General features: G+C 41.5%; 1 protein-coding gene, 1 long non-coding RNA gene and 1 other non-coding gene across 3 annotated transcripts; 1 reads left to right on the top strand and 2 right to left on the bottom strand.

The window, feature by feature from the left end:
- Positions 1-145: 145 nt before the first annotated feature.
- LOC127604312 (uncharacterized) lies at positions 146-1748 on the bottom strand. The gene is made up of 2 exons (XR_007963242.1): positions 1164-1748; positions 146-313 (listed from the first exon to the last, which is right to left on the bottom strand). It is a non-coding gene; the product is annotated as an uncharacterized LOC127604312 (long non-coding RNA).
- A 395-nt stretch (positions 1749-2143) lies between these two features.
- On the bottom strand, positions 2144-2279 carry LOC127605151 (U11 spliceosomal RNA). Its single transcript, XR_007963486.1, has one exon. It is a non-coding gene; the product is annotated as a U11 spliceosomal RNA (small nuclear RNA).
- Positions 2280-7659: 5380 nt separating this feature from the next.
- On the top strand, positions 7660-13663 carry LOC127604252 (homeobox protein MOX-2-like). Its single transcript, XM_052071288.1, has 3 exons — positions 7660-8377; positions 10468-10640; positions 12841-13663. Exons 1-3 carry the CDS (start codon positions 7984-7986, stop codon positions 13066-13068), a joined length of 795 nt encoding a protein of 264 aa, XP_051927248.1. The 5' UTR covers positions 7660-7983; the 3' UTR covers positions 13069-13663.
- Positions 13664-20388: the final 6725 nt, after the last annotated feature.

Below are 20388 nucleotides of genomic sequence, written 5' to 3'. Positions count from 1 at the left end.
TCTGTTTCTTTGGTTTTATCTAATGTGCAATACAAAGAATTCAAGAATGCTGATTTCGGCTAAGGAAGGGTTTCTGTTTTGCGCAAGGCTGCAGTGCTCAACAAAGGATCCACCCCAACGGTTTGGTTTGCTGTTTGCTTTCAGAATCTCTTTTTAATGGCACACTACAGCCATCCATCCATTTTTTCTGGACCGCTTTATCCTCACAAGGGTCAAGGGGGGGTGTTGGAGCTGGACCAAGCTGTCTTCGGGCAGTAGGCGAGGGACACCCTCAACTGCATGCCAGCCAATCGCAGGGTGCACTACAGCCATCCTAAAAAAATGAATAAACAGGATAGATCAGGCATGTCCGAAGTCCGGCCCGCGGGCGAAATCTGGCCCGCGGTCGAATTTCATCCGGCCCTCGGCCCCCGTCATAAAATCAGTGCTGTCTGGCCCGCAGGTTGGGCGCAATGGACCACGTGTTGCATTGACTGAGGTCTCGTAGACTGGTGAGTGTTGTTTCATAGAGTACTGCTTCCCTCTAGTGGCTAAATGAGTAATAGCATTCACTAAATGAGTAATAGCATTTAGACACTAGAGGGCATCACTCACGAGTTAACAAGACATCACTGTGTTTATATTGACTGATATGACATATTTCAAATTCCTGTTTCAAATGAACCAAAAGAAATTCTTAAGATTGTTGAAATTAAAATAAAAATGGAAATGTGAAACAGACTGGCTTACTAAAATTTGTTGAACAATATTGTTGTTCAATGTAAAGAATGTCAGCCAAGGTCGGCCCCCCGACATTTTACCACATAAAATCTGGCCCCCTTGGCAAAAAGTTTGGACACCCCTGGGATAGATTGACATTTTTTAGTATGACTATCCCCCCCCAAAGACTCCCATGAATTGACGTTGTTGATTGCAAATAAAAATTGTCATTCTGAACACGAACACACACGCACCATGCTTTCTTAAAAGAAAACTCTTCCAACGAAAGTGTTGACTGACAGAAAAGAAAAATCTGTTGCTTTTGTATACAGATTGTCTTATGGTGTCAAGCGATCTGGAGTTTAATCGATCTGACTCGACACTGGCAGGAGTGAAAACGGCTTTGCTGACCCAGGAAAGGTACAATATCTGTCTTTTTATTGACTCATGTCGAGGTTTCTCACCCCAATTCCAAATTGGTCCCGGTCGGAAGTGAAATGAGACTCCAGTATTGTACAGCTGACCGCTGCAATGTGTTCAGTTTTCTTTAAATCATATGTATTCAAACCCCGCTCCAGACATGAACATATACATTTAAAAAGCAAATACTTGAAAAACAAAATGAAAGAATAAATCACCAAAAGCAAGAAACTAAATAATAAATAAACATTTGTAAGAAATCTAATGCAAAGTAACGTGTGACGTCATGGGAACCTGCGAAGAAAAAAATCCGGGCTAATGTTTGGTGCCCAATCAACCGGGCCATTTACATTTGGAGAGGTGTTTAGGTGAAAAGAGAAATGTTTCAACACCCACTGAAGAGCACTTAATTAATTGACAGCCACAATCTTAATAATTTTCTTTTTTTCCATGATAAATGCTTTTCCCAAATCCGCAGTGAAATGGGGAAATGAGACTATGTCGCCCCGCCTGTTTGTTGCAGTCCTCAACAAGAGACCATGAACACTCGAACAGGAAGGGATAAACTTTGGCTTTGCTATCGAAAGCCCGGACATTGGCCACAGCAAGTCTAAGATAAAGTTACGTTAAGAGCTATGATATATGACGATAGGTGAAACGACACTTTGATCCTCTCCTCTTTCATCAATAACTGCTTCAAACAATAACGTGTATGCAGGAAAAGTCATTAGCCCGTCGTATCTTATGTGATATCTCATTTTGTTATTTTCACTTCCAGGATGACGCCGCGAGAGTGGCTGCCTTTCGATCAGCTTCTGTATTTCGTTCTTCTACTTTTTCCTTTCATAACTTTACTATTGTGAAAAGGGAATTTCTCCACCATGTGACTATAAGCGGTAAGATTAAGATTAAGAAAACCTTTATTAGTCTCGCAATGGAGAAATTCCAGATTCACAGCAGTAAAGTTATGAAAGTACGCTTGTTTTATGGTATTGCGAGACTTATTAAACTTAACCATGTTTTGCGGGATACTGGAACGAGTGGTTACCAGTTTTCCCTGTTATAAAAATTGTGCTTCCGAAATCTCTTGATTTAGATTCCGCGAATAACGCCCAGTTAAGGTTGTCATCCGAAACACTGACGTTGTTGAAGCCCTTTTGCCGATTGGACGCGAACAGTTCGTATATGTCTCGTGAGGAAACGTTTCTCTGTGAAGGTGAAAATAAAATAGTTTGATTCAAATTTGCATAGAAGTGGTGATAATATAATCAATTATGAGATGGATAACACTGTCCACATGTAGTGGCGGTGTCGTTTATGTGTGACTTTATTTGTGGGATGTAAACGTACCGTAATGCATTGTGGGTAAGTATTCAAACGACTTCTTGGTTTTGATTGGTTAATTTTACAGTAGGACTCTATCAGGAAACTGGTGATTGGTTAAGCGTACCCTGGACAATTCAGAAAATTGTTGTATCTAAAATAAATATTTTGAAGGCATTTAGCACAGTCCAATTTAGTCTTTTTTTAAACGTGATCTTTGCAACGTTTCTGTAAAATTGTGCGTTGTCTGGAAGAAAACCCCACATATTTTTATTCAATGTTATGTCAGTACTATCCTTCCATCAAGTTCTGTAACACACGAGGTGCTTTGTAACAAAAAATTGGAACAATGTCTCATTTTGTTCTGTTGCCATTACGATAAAATATTCAATCCGACGTCATGCTAGTGTTCAAATTGCCAGGAGAGGGTACTATAGTCTTGTTTTAAAGACGTCCCTGAAGACTTATTCATTACACACGTCTTCTTAGAAAACCAATCGATATATAAATACGTTCCCCCTGTAAATTCAATCATTAATAAACCTGGCTATTTTGTCAGTTCCATCTCATATACTACTCGCTAGATAACTGCCAATCAGAGCGATCAATTGTCACCGGTGGCTTATGCTATTTTGCATACTGCGATCAACAGCTCGTTCATTCCAATTATATCTAAAATGCACAATGACACCAACAAACTTTATTCTTCAACAAGAAGGTGTGGCCAGTGGGGTTGGCTGCCATCCACTTTGCCCCCGATAGATGCCACCAGAGTTTAACATGCATACGATTGCCTTTTAATATAGTCTTTCGTATCTACAGAAATGCAGTGGTGAAAATCCTTGTGTGTGCGCGCATGCGCCATACATTTATTGCAAAATATTCTCACGAGCTCAAAATCAAATCAAGTACATGTTTACCATAAATTACATATCCATCGTCTCTTTGCATCATAGCAGTAAATCAATCATCTATACTACAGTATTGCATGCACATAGACAAAGAGGATAACAACTTAACTCACAACTTGGTAAAGTAGCCAACGTTGCTCATCAACGCAGCAAGAATTGGCCGGGAAAGACATATTTACGTGTATTTTTGTGAGCGGGATTCTTCATCACACCACTCACAGTCAGGGTTTAATAATAATAATAATAATAATACATTTTATTTGTGGGCGCCTTTCTAGAAACTCAAGGACACCTTACAACAAGCAGTTAAAATCACGAGTACAATGTTAAAAACTACATCAAATAAGATAAGAAAAATACAACAAAAATAAATAAATAAAATACAACAAAAATAAATAAATAAAAATAATGGCTTTATGGTCTGAGTGAATAGGCTTGTCGAAACAGATGTGTTTTGAGGCGGGATTTGAAATGTGTTAATGAGGCTGTATTACGAAGGTCAGCGGGGAGTGAGTTCCATAGCTGGGGAGCAGAGCGACTGAAGGCTCTATTTCCCATGGTGACGAGGCGAGCAGGGGGGACAGAGAGGAGGACAGAGGAGGAGGAACGAAGAGAGCGGACAGGCGTAGGAATATGGATGAGGTCAGATAGGTATGGAGGGGCTAGGTCATGAATAGATTTGAATGTGAGGAGCAGGATTTTATATTGAATGCGGTGTAGAATGGGGAGCCAGTGGAGATGTTGAAGGACAGGTGTAATATGGTTTATGTATGGCGTGAGTGTGATAATGCGGGCGGCTGAATTTTGGACCAGCTGAAGCTTATGGAGGGTTTTTTGAGGGAGACCAAACAGAAGGGAATTACAGTAATCGAGTCGCGAGGTGACGAGGGTGTGTACAAGTATAGCAGTGGACTGAGGAGTGAGAGAAGAGCGGAGCCGGTGGATGTTTCGAAGATGATAATATGCAGAACGAGTGATGTGGTTGATATGTGAGGTGAAGGAGAGGGTGCTATCAAGGATGACACCCAGACTCTTGACCTGAGGGGAGGGGGAGATGGAAGAGCTTTCGAAGGGAATGGAGAAGTTGTTTATTTTGTTTAGATTGGATTTAGTGCCTATAAGGAGGAATTCAGTTTTATTGCTATTCAGTTTGAGGAAATTTGAGGTGAACCAAGATTTTAATTCCTGCAGGCAGTTGGTTAGGGAGGATGGTGGAAGTATGGTATTAGGTTTGGTAGAGATGTAGAGCTGGGTGTCATCCGCGTAGCAATGAAAATGAATGTGGTGTTTCCTGAAGATATTACCAAGGGGAAGAAGATAGATTAGAAATAGCAATGGGCCAAGGACAGAACCCTGAGGAACACCTGAAGTGAGGGGAAAGGGGTGAGATCTAAAACGTTTGAGCTGGATAAACTGGGTGCGGTCAGAAAGATAGGAGCGGAACCAGGAGAGGGGGATGCTGGTGATGCCAATGGAGGAGAGTCTGTCGAGGAGGATGGAGTGAGAGATGGTGTCAAAGGCTGCACTGAGGTCAAGCAGGAGGAGGATGGCGAGTGAACCGGAGTCAGCAGAGAGAAGAAGGTCATTGCATATTTTGAGGAGGGCAGTTTCGGTACTATGGAGGGGACGGAAGCCAGATTGAAATTGTTCGTAGAGCTTATTGGAGGAAAGATGGGTGTGAAGTTGAGCAGCTACTGTTTTCTCTAGAAGTTTGGAGATGAACGGAAGGTTTGATATGGGACGAAAGTTGTTCAAGTCGCAGGGATCAGAGCCAGGTTTCTTCAGTATGGGAGTGACAGCAGCAGTTTTGAGTTGAGATGGTACAATGCCAGTAGAGAGGGAAGTTTGAATAATGTTAGTGATGAGAGGGGAGAGGGCCGGGATAGAAGCTTTGACTAAAACAGTAGGGAGAGGGTCAAGTTGACAAGTAGAGGATTTGGACTTCTGGATTAAGATGGAGACTTGGTGGACAGATGGGGATGTAAATGCAGAGAGTAGGTGGGTAGGAACCGGGGAGAATGGAGAATGATGGTTAGGAGCAGCTAATGGGGTGAGTTGCTGGTGGATAAGTTGGATTTTGGATGTAAAAAATGAGGCCAGAGTATTACAAAAATCAGTGGAATAGAGATGTGAGGGAAGAGTGTCAGCAGGTTTAGTGAGTTTAGAAATGAGTGAAAAGAGTGATCTGGGGTTGCCTTCATTGGAACTGATTAATCCAGAGTAGAAGGTTGATTTGGCTTTGGATATTGAGTCCTTGTAATGGAGAAAGTGGGTAGTGTACATTTCTTTATGAATGGCGAGTCCAGTTTTTCTATATAATCTTTCAAGTTGACGGCCTTTTGATTTAAGTTGTCTGAGGGTAGGGGTAAACCAGGGTGCTGTTTGGTTGAAGGAGACAGTTCGGGTTTTGAGTGGGGCCAGGATATTGAGAATGTTATGGAGATTTGTATTGTAGTGTGTCAAAAACTCATCTGTTGTAGAAAGACAATCAGTACTGGGGAGGTTGTTGATAAGTGATTCTAAATTGTCCGGGTTAATGTCCTTGATTTTACGGAAATGTATAATGCGTTGTGGGTTGGATTTGAAAAATGACAGGTTAACATTGAATGAAAGCAATAGATGATCTGTGTATGGGAGGAGATCGGTTTTACAGTTTGTTGGTGATAATCCAATACAGCAGATCAAGTCCAGAATATGTCCTTTACTGTGTGTGGGAAAGTTGACATACTGTTGAAAACCAAAACTGTCCAGGCAGGAGGTAAAGTCTTTGGTGAGTGAGTTATTGATATTGTCCATGTGTATATTAAAATCTCCTAAGAGAATCACATTTGGTGATAGTGTATACAGATGAGTGATGAGTGTAGTAATGTCAGTGATAAAATTTCATGAAATAATATTCACACCATGCCCATCACACTCATAATGAAGGGGGAACAGGTCAAAAGAAAGGTTTTGCTGAGCTTGATTTGCTAGATGGTCCTCAAGGAATCAGCAGGTAATCATTTTTTAAAGAACTTATTTGCAAAACCAAAACAACATTGTGGTTAGAAAATAATCAACATCGGTATTCTCGCTTTTCAGGTTTATTTAACAAGAGAAAAGAACTACATTTTACAGGCGGCTGTGTGGAGTTTACATGTTCTCCTCGTGCCTGTGTGGGTTTTCTCCGGGTACTCCAGTTTGCTCCCACATTCCAAAAAAACATGCATGGCAGGTTAATGGAACACTCTAAACTGTGTGAGTTGGAGAGTGAATGATTGTTCGCCAATGTGTGCCCTGCAATTGGCTGGTAACCAGTTCAGGGTGTCCCCCGCTTACTGCCTGGAGACAGCTGGGATAGGCTCCAGTAAACATACTGCATGCAGTATGAAAATCAATGTAATTCATTATTCAATCACACACACACAAACATGCAAACAGTTCATTTATTACACACGGAAATAAGGTGACGTCATCGACGGTGACGTCTCCATTATGCAACATCCTCTTTACTGAACGTCTCCATTCAGTTAAGAGAGTGAAAAGCGTTGATAAATGAATGATTTTTTTTCATGAAAGCATGACTGTGGATGATATGACAAACAATGACTTCTCAGCCATGTTCTTTACTTTATATGGTGCGAAAATAGGGATTTTGATTAACAGTGACTGCAAGAGTCAAATGTTTTTCAACTTAAGAAAGATTCTTTTAAAATTTGCATTAATTTGCATTAAGATTGATACTGTCATGATTCTGTTTGGGACCAACAGGTGGCACTGTAGGACTCCCCTATAGCTGCACACCTGACGGCCGTTAGGTAATTCGTTCTATAAAAGGATTCCCGCCCGAACACTCATTGTCGGGTCATTGTTGCTCTTTGCTGCTGTCATGTTTGGGTCATGTTTTAGGTCATGTTTTTTGTTATTGATAGTTTTGAGCTTCAGTCATGGTTTTTGTTTGATACTTTGGACTTTGTTTGTTTAGGATTTAATTTTCTGTGTTTTATCAATACACTTCTTCAAATATACCCTGCTCCTCCCTCTTGCCTGCTTTTTGGGGTCCACCACTACGCATCGTGACAGATACATTGGGGTTCAATACAAGGTTCTGTGAATTCACATTTCTTTGTTGTGAAATGCGGAAAAGCTCCATTTCACAAAAAAACAAAACTTTCAAGCTTGAGTTATAACTGCCCAACTTAAAGTGTACTTGCAAATTGTACATCACTTCCAATATATTATTTCCACGTGAGCTCCTAAATGGCAAACTGCACTTACACTGTGAGTGAGCGTGGTTCGGATTTATCGTCCGTTGTTGAATAAACGTGGTCAGTCGGAGTGAAGCAATGAACCAGCCTCCATCTCAGGTTACAACTTGGATGTGATTTCTCCCACTACCTCCTCCTTTCTTCATCTCCCCCGCTCTCCTTCGACTTTCCAACGCAACTTCTGCTGAAATGGTATTGACCTTCCTTGCTGTCATTAGTGTGCCTCTTTTTTTCAGGCTTGGCTTTAGTTTTTCAAACTAAATCCTTTTTTTTGTTGGATTTTTGGGTGAATCCTGATTTCTTATTTCTTACTTCTGTGGAGAGTGGCTGGTTTCCTCCGACGGGCAGGAGTGAGGGTTTGGTGGCGTCCCCCCACCACCTCCATGGATCACTCCCTCTTTGGTTGTTTACGCAGCCCTACATCAGCTCAGGATTTACTTCCTGCCATGACCCCTTTGCCTCTACACAGTCACAGTAACCTCTCAGCTCGCTGCGGCTTCCAAGAAGTAGGAGACGATGACGTGCTTCATGATGCAGCTCATCAGGTCCACATTCCCCAGCAGTCCTCCTCGTGGCTCATCTCTCAGCAGATTCCCGCCCCTAGCGCTCGCAACGGCATCAGTTTGCCGCCACTTGAGAATATCGCTTCAGAACAGTGCTCCGGGGATCGAAATATGTGCGGTGCCGAACCCGGTGGGGAACTTTCCGGAACATCCTGTGAGGAGTACAGTCAGAAGAGTCTGTCATCGGATGAAACTGATGCTATGACTCCCAAAGGTAAGAAGGAATGTTTTTCCACTTTGGATTGTTGATTTTACAATATTTACTGTGTGGAGTTTGTATATTCTACCTGGGCCTGCATGGGTTTTCTCCGGGTACTTGTGTTTCCTCCCACATTTCAGAAACATGCATGGCAGGTTAACGGAACGCTCTAAATTGTTTCTGGTGTGATTGTGAGCGCGAATGGTTGTTTGTTTGTGTGCCTTGCGATTGGCTGGTGACCAGTTCAGGGTGTCTGCTCGAAGACAGCTGGGATACGCTCCAGCATGCCCGCGAGCCTCGTGAGGATGAAGCGGATTAGAAGATGGATGGATGGATGGTCCAGTGGTTAGCACGTTGACCTCACAGTGCAGAGGTCGTCGGTTCGATCACGGCTCTGGCCTTCCTGTGTGGCTTTTGTATGTTCTCCCCGTGCCTGTGTGGGTTTCCTCCGGGTATTCCGGTTTACTACCACATTCCAAGAACATGCGTGGCAGGCTGATTGAACACTCTAAATTGTCCCTAGGTGTGATTGTGAGCGCAAATGGTTGTTCGTCTCAGTGTGTGCCCTGCAACTGGCTGGCAACCGGTTCAGGGTGTCCCCCACCTACTGCCTGAAGATGGCTGGGTCGCTCCGGCGACCCTTGTGAGGATAAAGTGGAAAATGGAAGGATGGATAGATGGATATTTGTTATCATCCCGTTAAAACGGGATTTAAAGCATGTGTTTATTTATGACAAACAAAGGTAGACTAGCATTGAAAGTCGTCCATGTTGTTTGATCAAAACAGTTACATTTATGATTTGAGTTGATTTGGCTTATGTCGAAGTTCACAAATTCTTTAATTTTCAGCCACTCGTTAAAATTTGCAGAGCTTTTTGTGCAATCAAGTTTGGTCATTTTGATTCTTTCAGGGACAGCGGTTTCTGCAGTGGACAGCTTATCATCAGGTTGCAGGGTGCACAAAAGGGTGCAAAAGAAAGAAAATGCGTTTTTTTTTTCATCGTGCCCTCAGAACCATCCAGATTTAGAAACACTCAATTTCCATGTAATAAATCGAAAAAGCCGCTGGCTGTTTTCCTCAAAACTGGAACTTGACTCTTTAAAAAAAAGAAAATGGAGGGGTCATGACCTATGTCGCCTTTGTCCATCGATGTATCTCGACAGAATAGTTGGTTGAATTTTAAACAGTCATTCGTTTTTTTTAAAAAGTGCTGTTAGGTCGGTGGCATAAAACCTCATTCTGGCAGTTAAAAAAATAGTTTTGGTCTTTTTTCGGAAGACTTGGAAGTGAACACGTGCAGTAGAAATCATTGAACGGTGAAAGAGACTAAATAGGACAAATCCAGCGAGATTTCAAAATGTAATGTTTAAATCATTGAGCAACACTGACAAGCGGTTTTGGTGATGGCGCCAGGTGGAAGATTTTCGGATTCCCTGGGAGAGACATTGTGTTGACTGAGAGAGTAAAGATCTGAAATATTTCAGAGGAAGCTGCCAGTAGCCAAAAACCACATTTGATTTTTCACCGTTGCAAGTATTCGGGTATGATTTATTAATTTTTTTTCTGATTTCATAGCTGTATAAACAGATGGTGTTATTTTGAAATTTGCATGTAACAAGTGCGGAGTGCAATCACAAAACGTAAACCTGAGAAAGTAGAGTCTAAAATCTTAGACTAGAGTCTAAAAACGTATTTCATGCTCACACTGAAGGAGCCTTTTTATACAAATACTCATCATGATAAAAATCGAGGGTTTTTTGTTGTTGTTGTTGTTTTGAAGTAACTTGAAAAAGAAAAACACATGATTTTTTTAACCTCATCACTTTTATAGTCGAATATAAATGTTGTTTAGAAGTGTTGCAATTGAGGTGATTTGCAAGACTTCTCGTCCGCAACCCACAATCAAAATCATGTTACTGTAAATTTGTAATAAGATACTCGGCAATGCAAGAAATGTCAAATTTTACTTCCATCTGAAACTGTGCAATCTGAATGCTTTCGAAACCAAAGCACTGAGTCTTATTTCATTCAACCCCCTTTTTACTCTCCTCCCGCCCCCTTCCTTTGCTAGACCGACTGGAAAATGTTCTGCTTTTCATTTCAGAGTCCCAAGACGGGGGCAATAAGTCAGACATGATCAACAAGCCCAGAAAGGAACGCACGGCCTTCACAAAAGAACAGATTCGGGAACTGGAGTCCGAGTTTGCACACCACAACTATTTGACCAGACTGAGACGCTATGAAATAGCGGTCAACCTGGACCTGACTGAACGACAAGTAAGGGCACGTGTTTCTTGATATCAATTGTGCGGACTCAGAAGCATAGAAACACAATCAAATCGATGAAAATAACTTTTGCAGCAAACCAGTGAATGTAAATACATAACAGACCACTAGGTTTGCTCTCTGAAGTTACCATCCCCTCAACCCCCCACCCCCCCATGTTGTTGACTATTAGTATTAAAAAGTATGATACAGGAGGTTGATTTTAACTGTATGTGGACTGGGTGCGACACCCTACAAAAAACGGACAAGTAGCAAATAGCATAGGGCGGGGGTCGGCAACACGCGGCTCCAGAGCCGCATGCGGCTCTTTAGCGACATCTTTTTCCATTTGAAAATGGAAAAAGATTTTGATAGTAGGCTAATATAGCTCAAATAGATATAGATACATGGTGCAGCTCAGAAAAAGGAGAGCTGTGGTGTTGTTGTTTTTTTTTTAAATGTACACTTAATTTATGCTTTTAACAGTCTCGACAAACACAGACACGTCTGTCCTTCTCATTTGACTCGAGAGCCGTTCAAAGACAGCCTCAGAAAAACGGAAATGAATGATCACTTCACTGACACTAAGAAAAGCGAAAATAATGCACTAAAACAAAAAAATTAGCGAGGAAATTACAAAATAAATTCTATGGGGGCGTTTGTGAACACACAACAAAGGAATTAATAACAAACAATTCTGAGACAGTCCAATCTCCTACATACGTACAGCATGTGTTTCCTTCATTGTAAGTGTTATAGAAGGCTTTTATTTTTTTGTGGCTCCAGGCATATTTGTTTTTTGGTTTTTATGTCCTATGTTTCTTTCAGCATTTTGGGTTGCCGACCCCTAGCATAGGGGGACAGGACTAGGACAGGGCAGCAAAAGACAGAATAAGAGAAGTGAGCCAGGCGGTGTTACCAATGTGTAGTGGGAGAGGCTAAGCAGCGCCCCTCACCCGCACAAAGAATCAAGTGCCAGAGCAGCATCCCATTGCAAGTCTCTCCCGGGTCTTTCCTAAATCAGCGAATAGTCTGACCCTGAAAGGTTTTAACCCTTTTGGGGACAGCGGTTTGATTCAGTGGACAGCTTCTCATTTTATCGGGTGACAGGGTGCACGAAAGGGTGAACGTGAATACGAGGCTCGACAAGGCTTTAAAAAATATGGCTTTCATGAGCAAAAACTTTGCTTATAAATCGCTCCCCCCTCCTCTGTTTTTTTTGTTGTTGTGTATGTGTTAATGAAATGCTGGGCCAGTAGTCACGTAATGTTTTTCAACAGCATTGTGTTGTGAAGTATTGTGATGAATTTGGCACCAAAGCTGATCAGGGAATTTCACAAACATTCCTACTTGTATGGTTTGAGTGGCCCAACGAAATAAGAGCCAATAGGAGGAGGAGAAAGAGAAGTTTTGGAAGCAAGGGAGCATATCACGCAATCTTTGGACCTCCATAATCATCACTTTTAGGAAGACCCCCGTAACCACATGTTTGTTCAACCGTTAACATTGTACCGTCAATATGCATGTTCTCAGGAAAAATCCCGCCACCAAGAAAAAACAAAAGCCCCCCCAAAAGTGAAAATAATATCTTAAAAATATTAACCCTTTCATGCACAAAAAATGATAACCTGACAACCTGATAAGCTGTCCACTGTCGTCACTCAACGTTGTCCCCTGAAAGGGTTAAAAACAGGCAGCGCGGTGGACGACTCGTGAGCATTTTGCGCCTCGCAGTGCAGAGATTGTGGCATTGAAATTGAGGCTGTGGCATTCCTGTGTGGCGTTTGCGTGTTTTCCCCCGTGGCTGCGTGGGTTTTCTCCGGGTACTCCGGTTTCCTCCCACATTCCGAATAACATGCATGGCAGGTTAATGGAAAACGCAAAATTGTCCCTGGGTGTGAATAATTGTGTGTCTATTTCTGCCCCTGCGATTGGCTGGCCTGAAGTCAGCTGGGGTAGGCTCCCCGTGACTCTTGCGGTTCCCAAAATGGGCAGACGGATATTGAAAAAAAAAACTATTAGGTGACAGTTGTGTCCGGGATTTCTTGCAAAGAGTTTTCCTTGCTGTCGTCATTAAATCAGTTTTATTTCCAGCACTGTTCTAAACCCGCTCCATATGTAAAGCCCTTTGCCATAACCTCTGTTGTGATTTGTCTCCGATATGAATCAGAGTGTCTTGACTCTACCTGATTTCATTTGTGATTCCCCTCAGGTGAAGGTCTGGTTCCAGAACAGGAGGATGAAGTGGAAGCGCGTTAAGTGTGGCCAACAGGGGGCAGAAGCACTCGAACGAGAACTGAAAAACGTCAAAAAGGGGACATTGTTGCCGTCAGAGATTTTGGGTATTGAGGGACTACAACGTTCGGCGAGCTCACCCGGAACAGTGACTGATGATGAGAGCCCAGACAGCGACCTGAGTTCAGAACATCCTTACCTATGACGTTTGATTTCATCCTAAAAAAAAGTGTTGCTTGATGGTGTCGAATATAGAACGGACTGTGCACATGATTGCTTTTCTTTTTACAATTCAAGGTGGCACATTTAAATTGACTGATTACATAATTTTGAGCTATTTGGGGACATGCTGACAAAGTTTCATGAATTTTGTACCCTAATTACTGGAGGACGACTATGTAAATGTGATGGTTCGGTTTGGGACCAACAGGTGGCACTGTTGGGCTCCCCCTGCAGCTGCACACCTGTTGGTCGTTAGGTAATTAGTTGTATAAAAGGACTCCCAGCCTGCCCACTCTCTGTCAGTTCATTGTTGCTTGTTTGTCCTGTCATGTCATGTTTGTTTCTATCGTGGTTCTGTTCTAGTTTTTTGAGCTTCAGTCATGGTTTTGTTTGATACTTTGGATTTGTTTTGTTGTTAGGACCTAGTTTAGGATTTAGTTTTCTCTGTGTTTTAATACAATTCTTCAAGTTCACTCTGCTCCTCCCTCCTGCTTGCTTTTTTGGGGTCCACCACCACCACGCGATTGTGACTATATATATATATATATATATATATATATATATACTATAGATATATATGGATAGATAGCTCCACACTCTACTTAAATACAAGTATAGTGGTACCTCGACTTACGAAATTAATTATTTCAGACATAAATGTTTTCTAAAGCATAAAAATGCACCAAAGTATGTAACAAATGGAGGACACTGCACAGATACTTGTCTATTTATCTACAGTCACAGACACATTCGGTATTTTTAGCCAATGCGATGCCAGGATGATACTCTGTAGTAGCCAATGGCAGGACAGCTTTAAATATGTTGCGTTCAGGAAACTCGGAGCTGCGACTAGCAATCAATAGTGTATTTTTACCTTTCGTATCTTGAAATTTCTTTCGTAACTACAGGCAACATTTTTCTGTTGAGGCGTTTCGTAACTTAAAAATTTCAGATGAAGAGACATTCGGAACTAGAGGTACCACCGTATATGTTTCAGTACTGTGCCAAGTACTGTACTGTAATAATGTTTTGGAGAATTAGTCCAACTGTTTTCAGGCCTGTTATTTGTCTATTCGAAAGATATCTTTGTCCTTTTTTTTAACATTGGCCTACGCCTACTGCATCTAAGTGCTAAATACAAAAGACTTAGATGAAATTGCACAAGATTTGTTTTTGTACTGTGCACGGTTTGCTTTTTTTTGTACTTTTTTTCTTTTTTGCTACGTGCACATGCTAAATGTATTTAGCTTTTCAACATGCTTTTAGCCTGCAGTGAAGAATAAACATTTCTTTCTACAGCTGAGCATTGTGTTTTCTATTTTTGTCGATGTCGTGTGTACTGTCCGCTCAGTAGTGTTTTTAATTTTGATGAACCCGCGGCATGATTTGACCACATTGTTCTATTTTTGAGCACAGATTGAATTGTTTTATGGTGAGCATTCAGGTTTGGGCACTGATTGAACTGTTTTGAGGTGAGGCTTGGGTTTTGCGGGAAGCATTTGGGATTTTGTGAAAATTGGGTTTTGTGTTCACAGGTTAGCGAAAAGGAGAGCAGCTTCTGAGAAATGTGTCTTGGCAATCGAGAAATACTTTCACGTTGAATCATCAAAGAGAGCGCGTCATTTTCAACACTTTAGACTGATTCATAATTGGTAAGATTAATACCATCATGTATCGACAGACCAAAATATGGTGAAAAATATGTGAAATTTCACATTCACAAAATGGCGCTTTCAATTGAATGCACTCAAAACGTAAGCGGAGGTTACGTATCAAAACATCCGTCCAGAGTACACTGTTTTATTGTCAGTATGACTACGCGTTTTTTTCCCCCGGACACAGCGACACAGGCTTATCGTTCGGATGACTCTGAGATGTTTTCTGACACAAATACTGACTTTTAAAAGACGTGCTAATGATTTGAAGTCAGAAAATTGCTTCTGTAGGGGAACAGCGATGTTTCGCTATTTGTCTAAATTGGTTTGAGAAACACATTTTTTGGCTTTCAAATTTCAAGTTTGATCTGAGAAATGTAACAAAGCGATGGTGAAAAATAAAATAATCATCATCGAGACGCAGGCAACCCGGTATCCAGTGGTTAGCCCGTCGACCTCACAGTGCAGAGGTACCAGGTTCATTTCCAGCTCTGGCTTTCCTGTGTGGAGTTTGCATATTCTCCCCAGGCCTTTGTGGGTTTTCTCCGGGTACTCCGGTTTCCTCCCACATTCCAAAAACATGCACGGCAGGCTGATTAAACACTCCAAATTGCGATTGGCTGGCGACCGGTTCAGGGTGTCGCCCGCCTACTGCCCGAAGACGGCTGGGATCGGATCCAGCACCCCCCACGACCCTTGTGAGGATAAGCAGATCGGAAAATTGATGGATGGATTATGGAGGTGGACCCAGTGATCCAGTGGTTAGCGCATTGGCCTCACAGTGTAGAGGTACCGGGTTCATGGAGGTTCTTTCATAAATTTTCCATTATGATCCATTGTTAATGACTGTGCTCTGTTCCCACCATGAAGCTCACAAGGCCACGTTTTATAACAACAGTGTAATTGTTCGGACTTAATTTGAGACTGGATGAATTGTAGCTTGTGACCCAAAGCTGGATCTCACTCGGTGAGCATTGTGTGATCCAGCTGGAGATTATTTATTAATTTTTTTTCAAACTATTTTCCCAAGAAATGGTTTCACCACCTGTGATTGGCCGACTCCCACTTCACATCCATCTTGCCCAAAGTCAGCAGGGATTGGCTCAAACACACCCACGACCCTAATAACTATAAGTGGAAAATAGATGGATGACTTCACCGCTGCACGAATTTATCTTGTTGTCTTATGAAAATGCATGACCTTTTCAAAATGATTCACACCATTTCCATTTAACGTGACAATCAGGTCCACTGACTTTCAACCCACCTTACTTTATCTTGAATTAGTCATAGGACCAGAAGACTTTACAAGGGTCACATGGGGAAAGGCAGGTGGACCTAATAATAATAATATCGCAAGCCACTGTAACAATGATCTCAAAGGATAATATCATGCGAAAAGCAACATCTGAAAGCACGGTGGCCAGCTTTACCCCACACAATGGGCGCCCTGAAGCAATAAAGGACAACGAGGCACACCTGGATGAGACGTGAGGATGTAAGGAAGCCGATGAGCTTACACAAGGCGCAGGGCTGATGAGACCGGGTGGAAACATGTGCTTGATGAGCTGATAGGAAAAGCATGAAACAGGACGGGACAGATCAAAACACAATGCAAAATAAAATACATCACGACAGCAGGAGTAAAGGCAAAGGAACTCAGGTGAAAGGAACGAGTGCCCATCACTGCCTAATCATTTACAGCGCACAAGTAAAGATCTGAAACACCAATGTACTGAAACAAAATTAAGCCAGTGATGTCATTGTGTTGTGTTTCTGGCAGCCTTTCTAAAAGAATTCAAAAACAGAAACGGCGTGTTATTCCCACAAGGGGAGGCTTGCGCAGCTGCAGTGTGGCTCTTGGCCATATGAAGCCTAATGGAAAACCGCAAGGTAAATCCATTAACCGAGAAGAAAGTCATTTGGTCAGACAAAATGTCATAGACACAAAGTATCTCTTTTGATGGTAAAATAACGTCGTAAAAGAGCAAGAAAGTGTCCAATGAGGGAAGAGATGAGAATATACATGGATATGGACTGTTGGCTATTCCAGATGGCCTCTCAAGTTCAAGATCCAAAAAACAACCCCGCCCCCAAAAAACCTTGGAATAGCTTTGGGGCAGTGTGGTATTTTACTCTCCCCAAACAATTCTGTGCTTCCAATTTTATGGAAACAGTTTTCAGTTTTCTGTGTTGCAGCATAAATACGTAAGATCACAAACACAATCTAAGGTTGATTTGAATTTCTTCCCCAAAGTGTGCTAGCTGTAGTACTGTGGTTGAAAAATAAGGGACCCATCCCACATTTATTGCCATTAGAGAATGGTTCTACTTTCTTTCATGGCCAGATGTTCCAATATTTCAGTCATCCATTTGGGTAAGCTGTGCGGTACACCCAGGACTAATAACTAATTGTCAAATACTGGGCTGACTCATCAGGACAGTCAACCATTCACACATGTATGCCTGCAAGAGCACATAGCGTGTTCATCTAGGCCAAGTTTAGTCCCTTGGATTTCGGGAAATATTATTACTGTGACCCCCCTCCCAAAAAACCCCAAAACAAAACAAAACAAAACGTGTTGATTATGTTCCTACGTTTAAGCCAAACCATGAAGATCTCCAGTTTACCTTGATAGCTAGCTAGCCAGAAAGCTAGCTCTACAGATAGCTAGATTGTTGGCTAGCTAGCTCGGTAGCTAGCCAACTATCTAGCTAGCTAGCTAATTAGTTTTCTAGATAGAGAGACAGATAGCTAGCGAGCTAGCTAGCTAATTACGTTCGATAGCAAGATATATAGAAGGAAAATTCAGTCTGATGAAATAATTCTGTATATGGTTAATATTGTCATCACCTGCATAGAGTTTTAGTGGAACAGTTTCACATACTCAATCATGTAAGGAAAACATCAATATTTAATGAATGTGTGTGTGTGTGTGTGTGTGTGTGTGTGTGTGTGTGTGTGTGTGTGTGTGTGTGTGTGTGTGTGGGTGGGTGGGTGGGGGGTTGTTTGTTTTATTTATTAATTTATTTATTTATTTTGCTTTGCTCAAAGCATCAGTGCATATTCTGATATCAAGCCATGGAAATCTCAGTTTCTAACTTGGAACTATAGCCCATGATTCATTTCCTTGATTTCCTCCTGGATAAAAGCTGCTCTGTGGCTTTCCATTTCTCTCGATGTTGACTTGCGGTGGTGCGTCATGCCTGGAGTTTTCGAACTGTGCTTTTCTTGTCGGGCATGTCACAGTATGAGAAAAGAAACCTCGGACACGTTCACTGGCAGGAGGTTCAATTGGACATGGGGAAGTGGGGGCAGAAATTATACACGTACACACACAGCACAAACAACCATGTTTTTCTTTAAAGAGAGAGGTAGGTTGGAGTTACAAAATGGAGACACGAACAGTAGAGACAATGTGATGAGCGTTTAGAATACATTTTCCAATTTAGTAATTCGTAGGGCTGAAGCTATTAAATATTTTAGTATCTGAGCGTCCTCCTCAACATTTTATCGATTAATCAAGTATTCTGTGAAACTATATTTTTGCTTGTTTTAAAAGCGCACTGGTGCATACATAAAACAAAACATGCCATATTAGTTACTACTGAATAACCGATTGGGTTCCTTTTTTAGATCATGTGCTTATGTCTTAAAGCACATTGTGCATCGCAGCAAATTATTTTCTTGTCAACAAACATTTTCGGTGAGGCAATTTCAAGCACCAATTTTAATTTAAACTTAGCATTTGTTCTCAGTCTAAAAAACAAGGAATTATTTAAAAAGGGCATGAACAGCATTCATGATGTTGTGCAACTTCACTAGCCTCCACAAATCCCCATTCGGGTACATGAACCACTTCACTCTAAAATCTTCTCTGACCGTCTTTGCCACATTTCACAAGCACCTCTTCAGATGTGCCAGTACCAGACACATCAATCGTAGTCATTTCACCCCCTCATCTACAGTGTCCATCTAAGCACCCTGAATAGAAGCATGTTTTAGTCAGGTATACTGTGATTGTGGATTATGGTCGACTGATCACCCCCTCCGTCTGTCGTTTTTTGTGTCTGAGGGACTAAAATAAGCAATTAAAAATGGGGTACTAGTTTCATGTTGTAATTGATTATTGATAGATTCATTGCCAACAGTAGAGATGGCAACTTGGGTGATGAGGTATCTTGTGGCGATGGTGGCTGCCACCCTTTGCCATCCCCTGGCATCCCCAGAGTTTTTTATCCTGTCCAGGAACAAGTTCATTGGAAACAAATGTGTCATGAGTGGGTACAAAAGGATCATCACTGAAAGGCTCAGTTGCTCAGAAGCAAGGTTGTGGTGAGTTCACTTTGTGAACAATAGCGTGAGAAAATAGTGCAACAATTTAAGAACATTTCCCAACCTATATTTGCAATGCATCTAGTCATTTCAGATGTCCAATATTCACCCAAGTGCTGCTTATTGTGAAAGGAGTGAAATTAAGTACAGTTTGCCACACCAAATTTTGGGACCAAAGTGTATTTTCCATTTTCAGTGAAAAGGAAATCAGCGGACTGCTGATGTTAACTTGTTTCATCCATCCATCATCAAAACCGCTTATTTTCAAATTGGCAAAAATCAGTCGGTTAACTCGAGACTTTGCATACTCTCCTGAAAAACAAAACAACAACAACAAAAAACTTGTGACTTGAATATGAAGAAGCAATCCTGGTTGACCGAGCCTCATATTACAAGATATGGTGGTGGCCCTACTGGATGGGGAAAATTCACATCGAAAGCAAAAGCTGCTCAGATTCGGACAAGAAATGACGTTGGCTCCTACGGTAACTCCGTTTAACCATTATTGGCTGTGGTTGATAGAAATCTGGGCCAAACGCTGCACAATATTTGTGTATCGCATGAGCAAGCACCTACTGCGCATGTCACATTTTGGGCCATTGACGATGTTCCGTGCGCCCAAACTGGAAGACGCCAGCGATAAAATAATGAATTTTACTCTCTTTTAACTGTCTACTATGTATCCTTAAACAACTTTTCATACATTTTAAAATATTTTCAATTGAATGTTTCCGTTTTTGTTGTTTAATTGTTGGGCCTTTCAAGGTGCTTGAGTATAGCAGGAGGGCGGTGCTTTAGCGCCCTCTATTGACCCCTACGTATTCTTTTGTATACAATACTAACTACAATACAATACAATACAATACATGCTGATTTATATAGCGCTTTCACAACAGCGGCAGCTGTAACAAAGCGCTTCACAAAACAGTTAACATATAGTAAAATAATAAACACAACATATTTTTAACTAGTAGTTAGTAGTAGTAGATATACTGTAGTTAGTAACTAAAGTATATCGTGTAAACTAAATACGCAGTTGTGAAAGAGCGTGCGACGAGAGAATTGTACTGTACTGTATGTGATGACTATAACTGGATCAACAACATATATACTGTAGATGTCACAGTAATAATAAATACCACTTTGCCTCATGAGTGGTTTTGTGATAGAGTTGGCGTGAATAGGTGAATTTGTCAATCTCTGTTGTATCAAGCTGGCATCTGAAACAAGTTGCTGTACTGACATGATGGAAAATAGGAACAGAAATAGAGCGGATCCACCACACGGTTAAGAAAAACAAAAGCAAAAACGG

Source organism: Hippocampus zosterae, chromosome 7 (genome assembly GCF_025434085.1).
Source record: "Hippocampus zosterae strain Florida chromosome 7, ASM2543408v3, whole genome shotgun sequence".
NCBI classification, from domain to species: domain Eukaryota; kingdom Metazoa; phylum Chordata; class Actinopteri; order Syngnathiformes; family Syngnathidae; genus Hippocampus; species Hippocampus zosterae.
The sequence above is the reverse complement of the archived record's forward strand: the minus strand, read 5'-3'. Positions and strand labels throughout refer to the sequence as shown.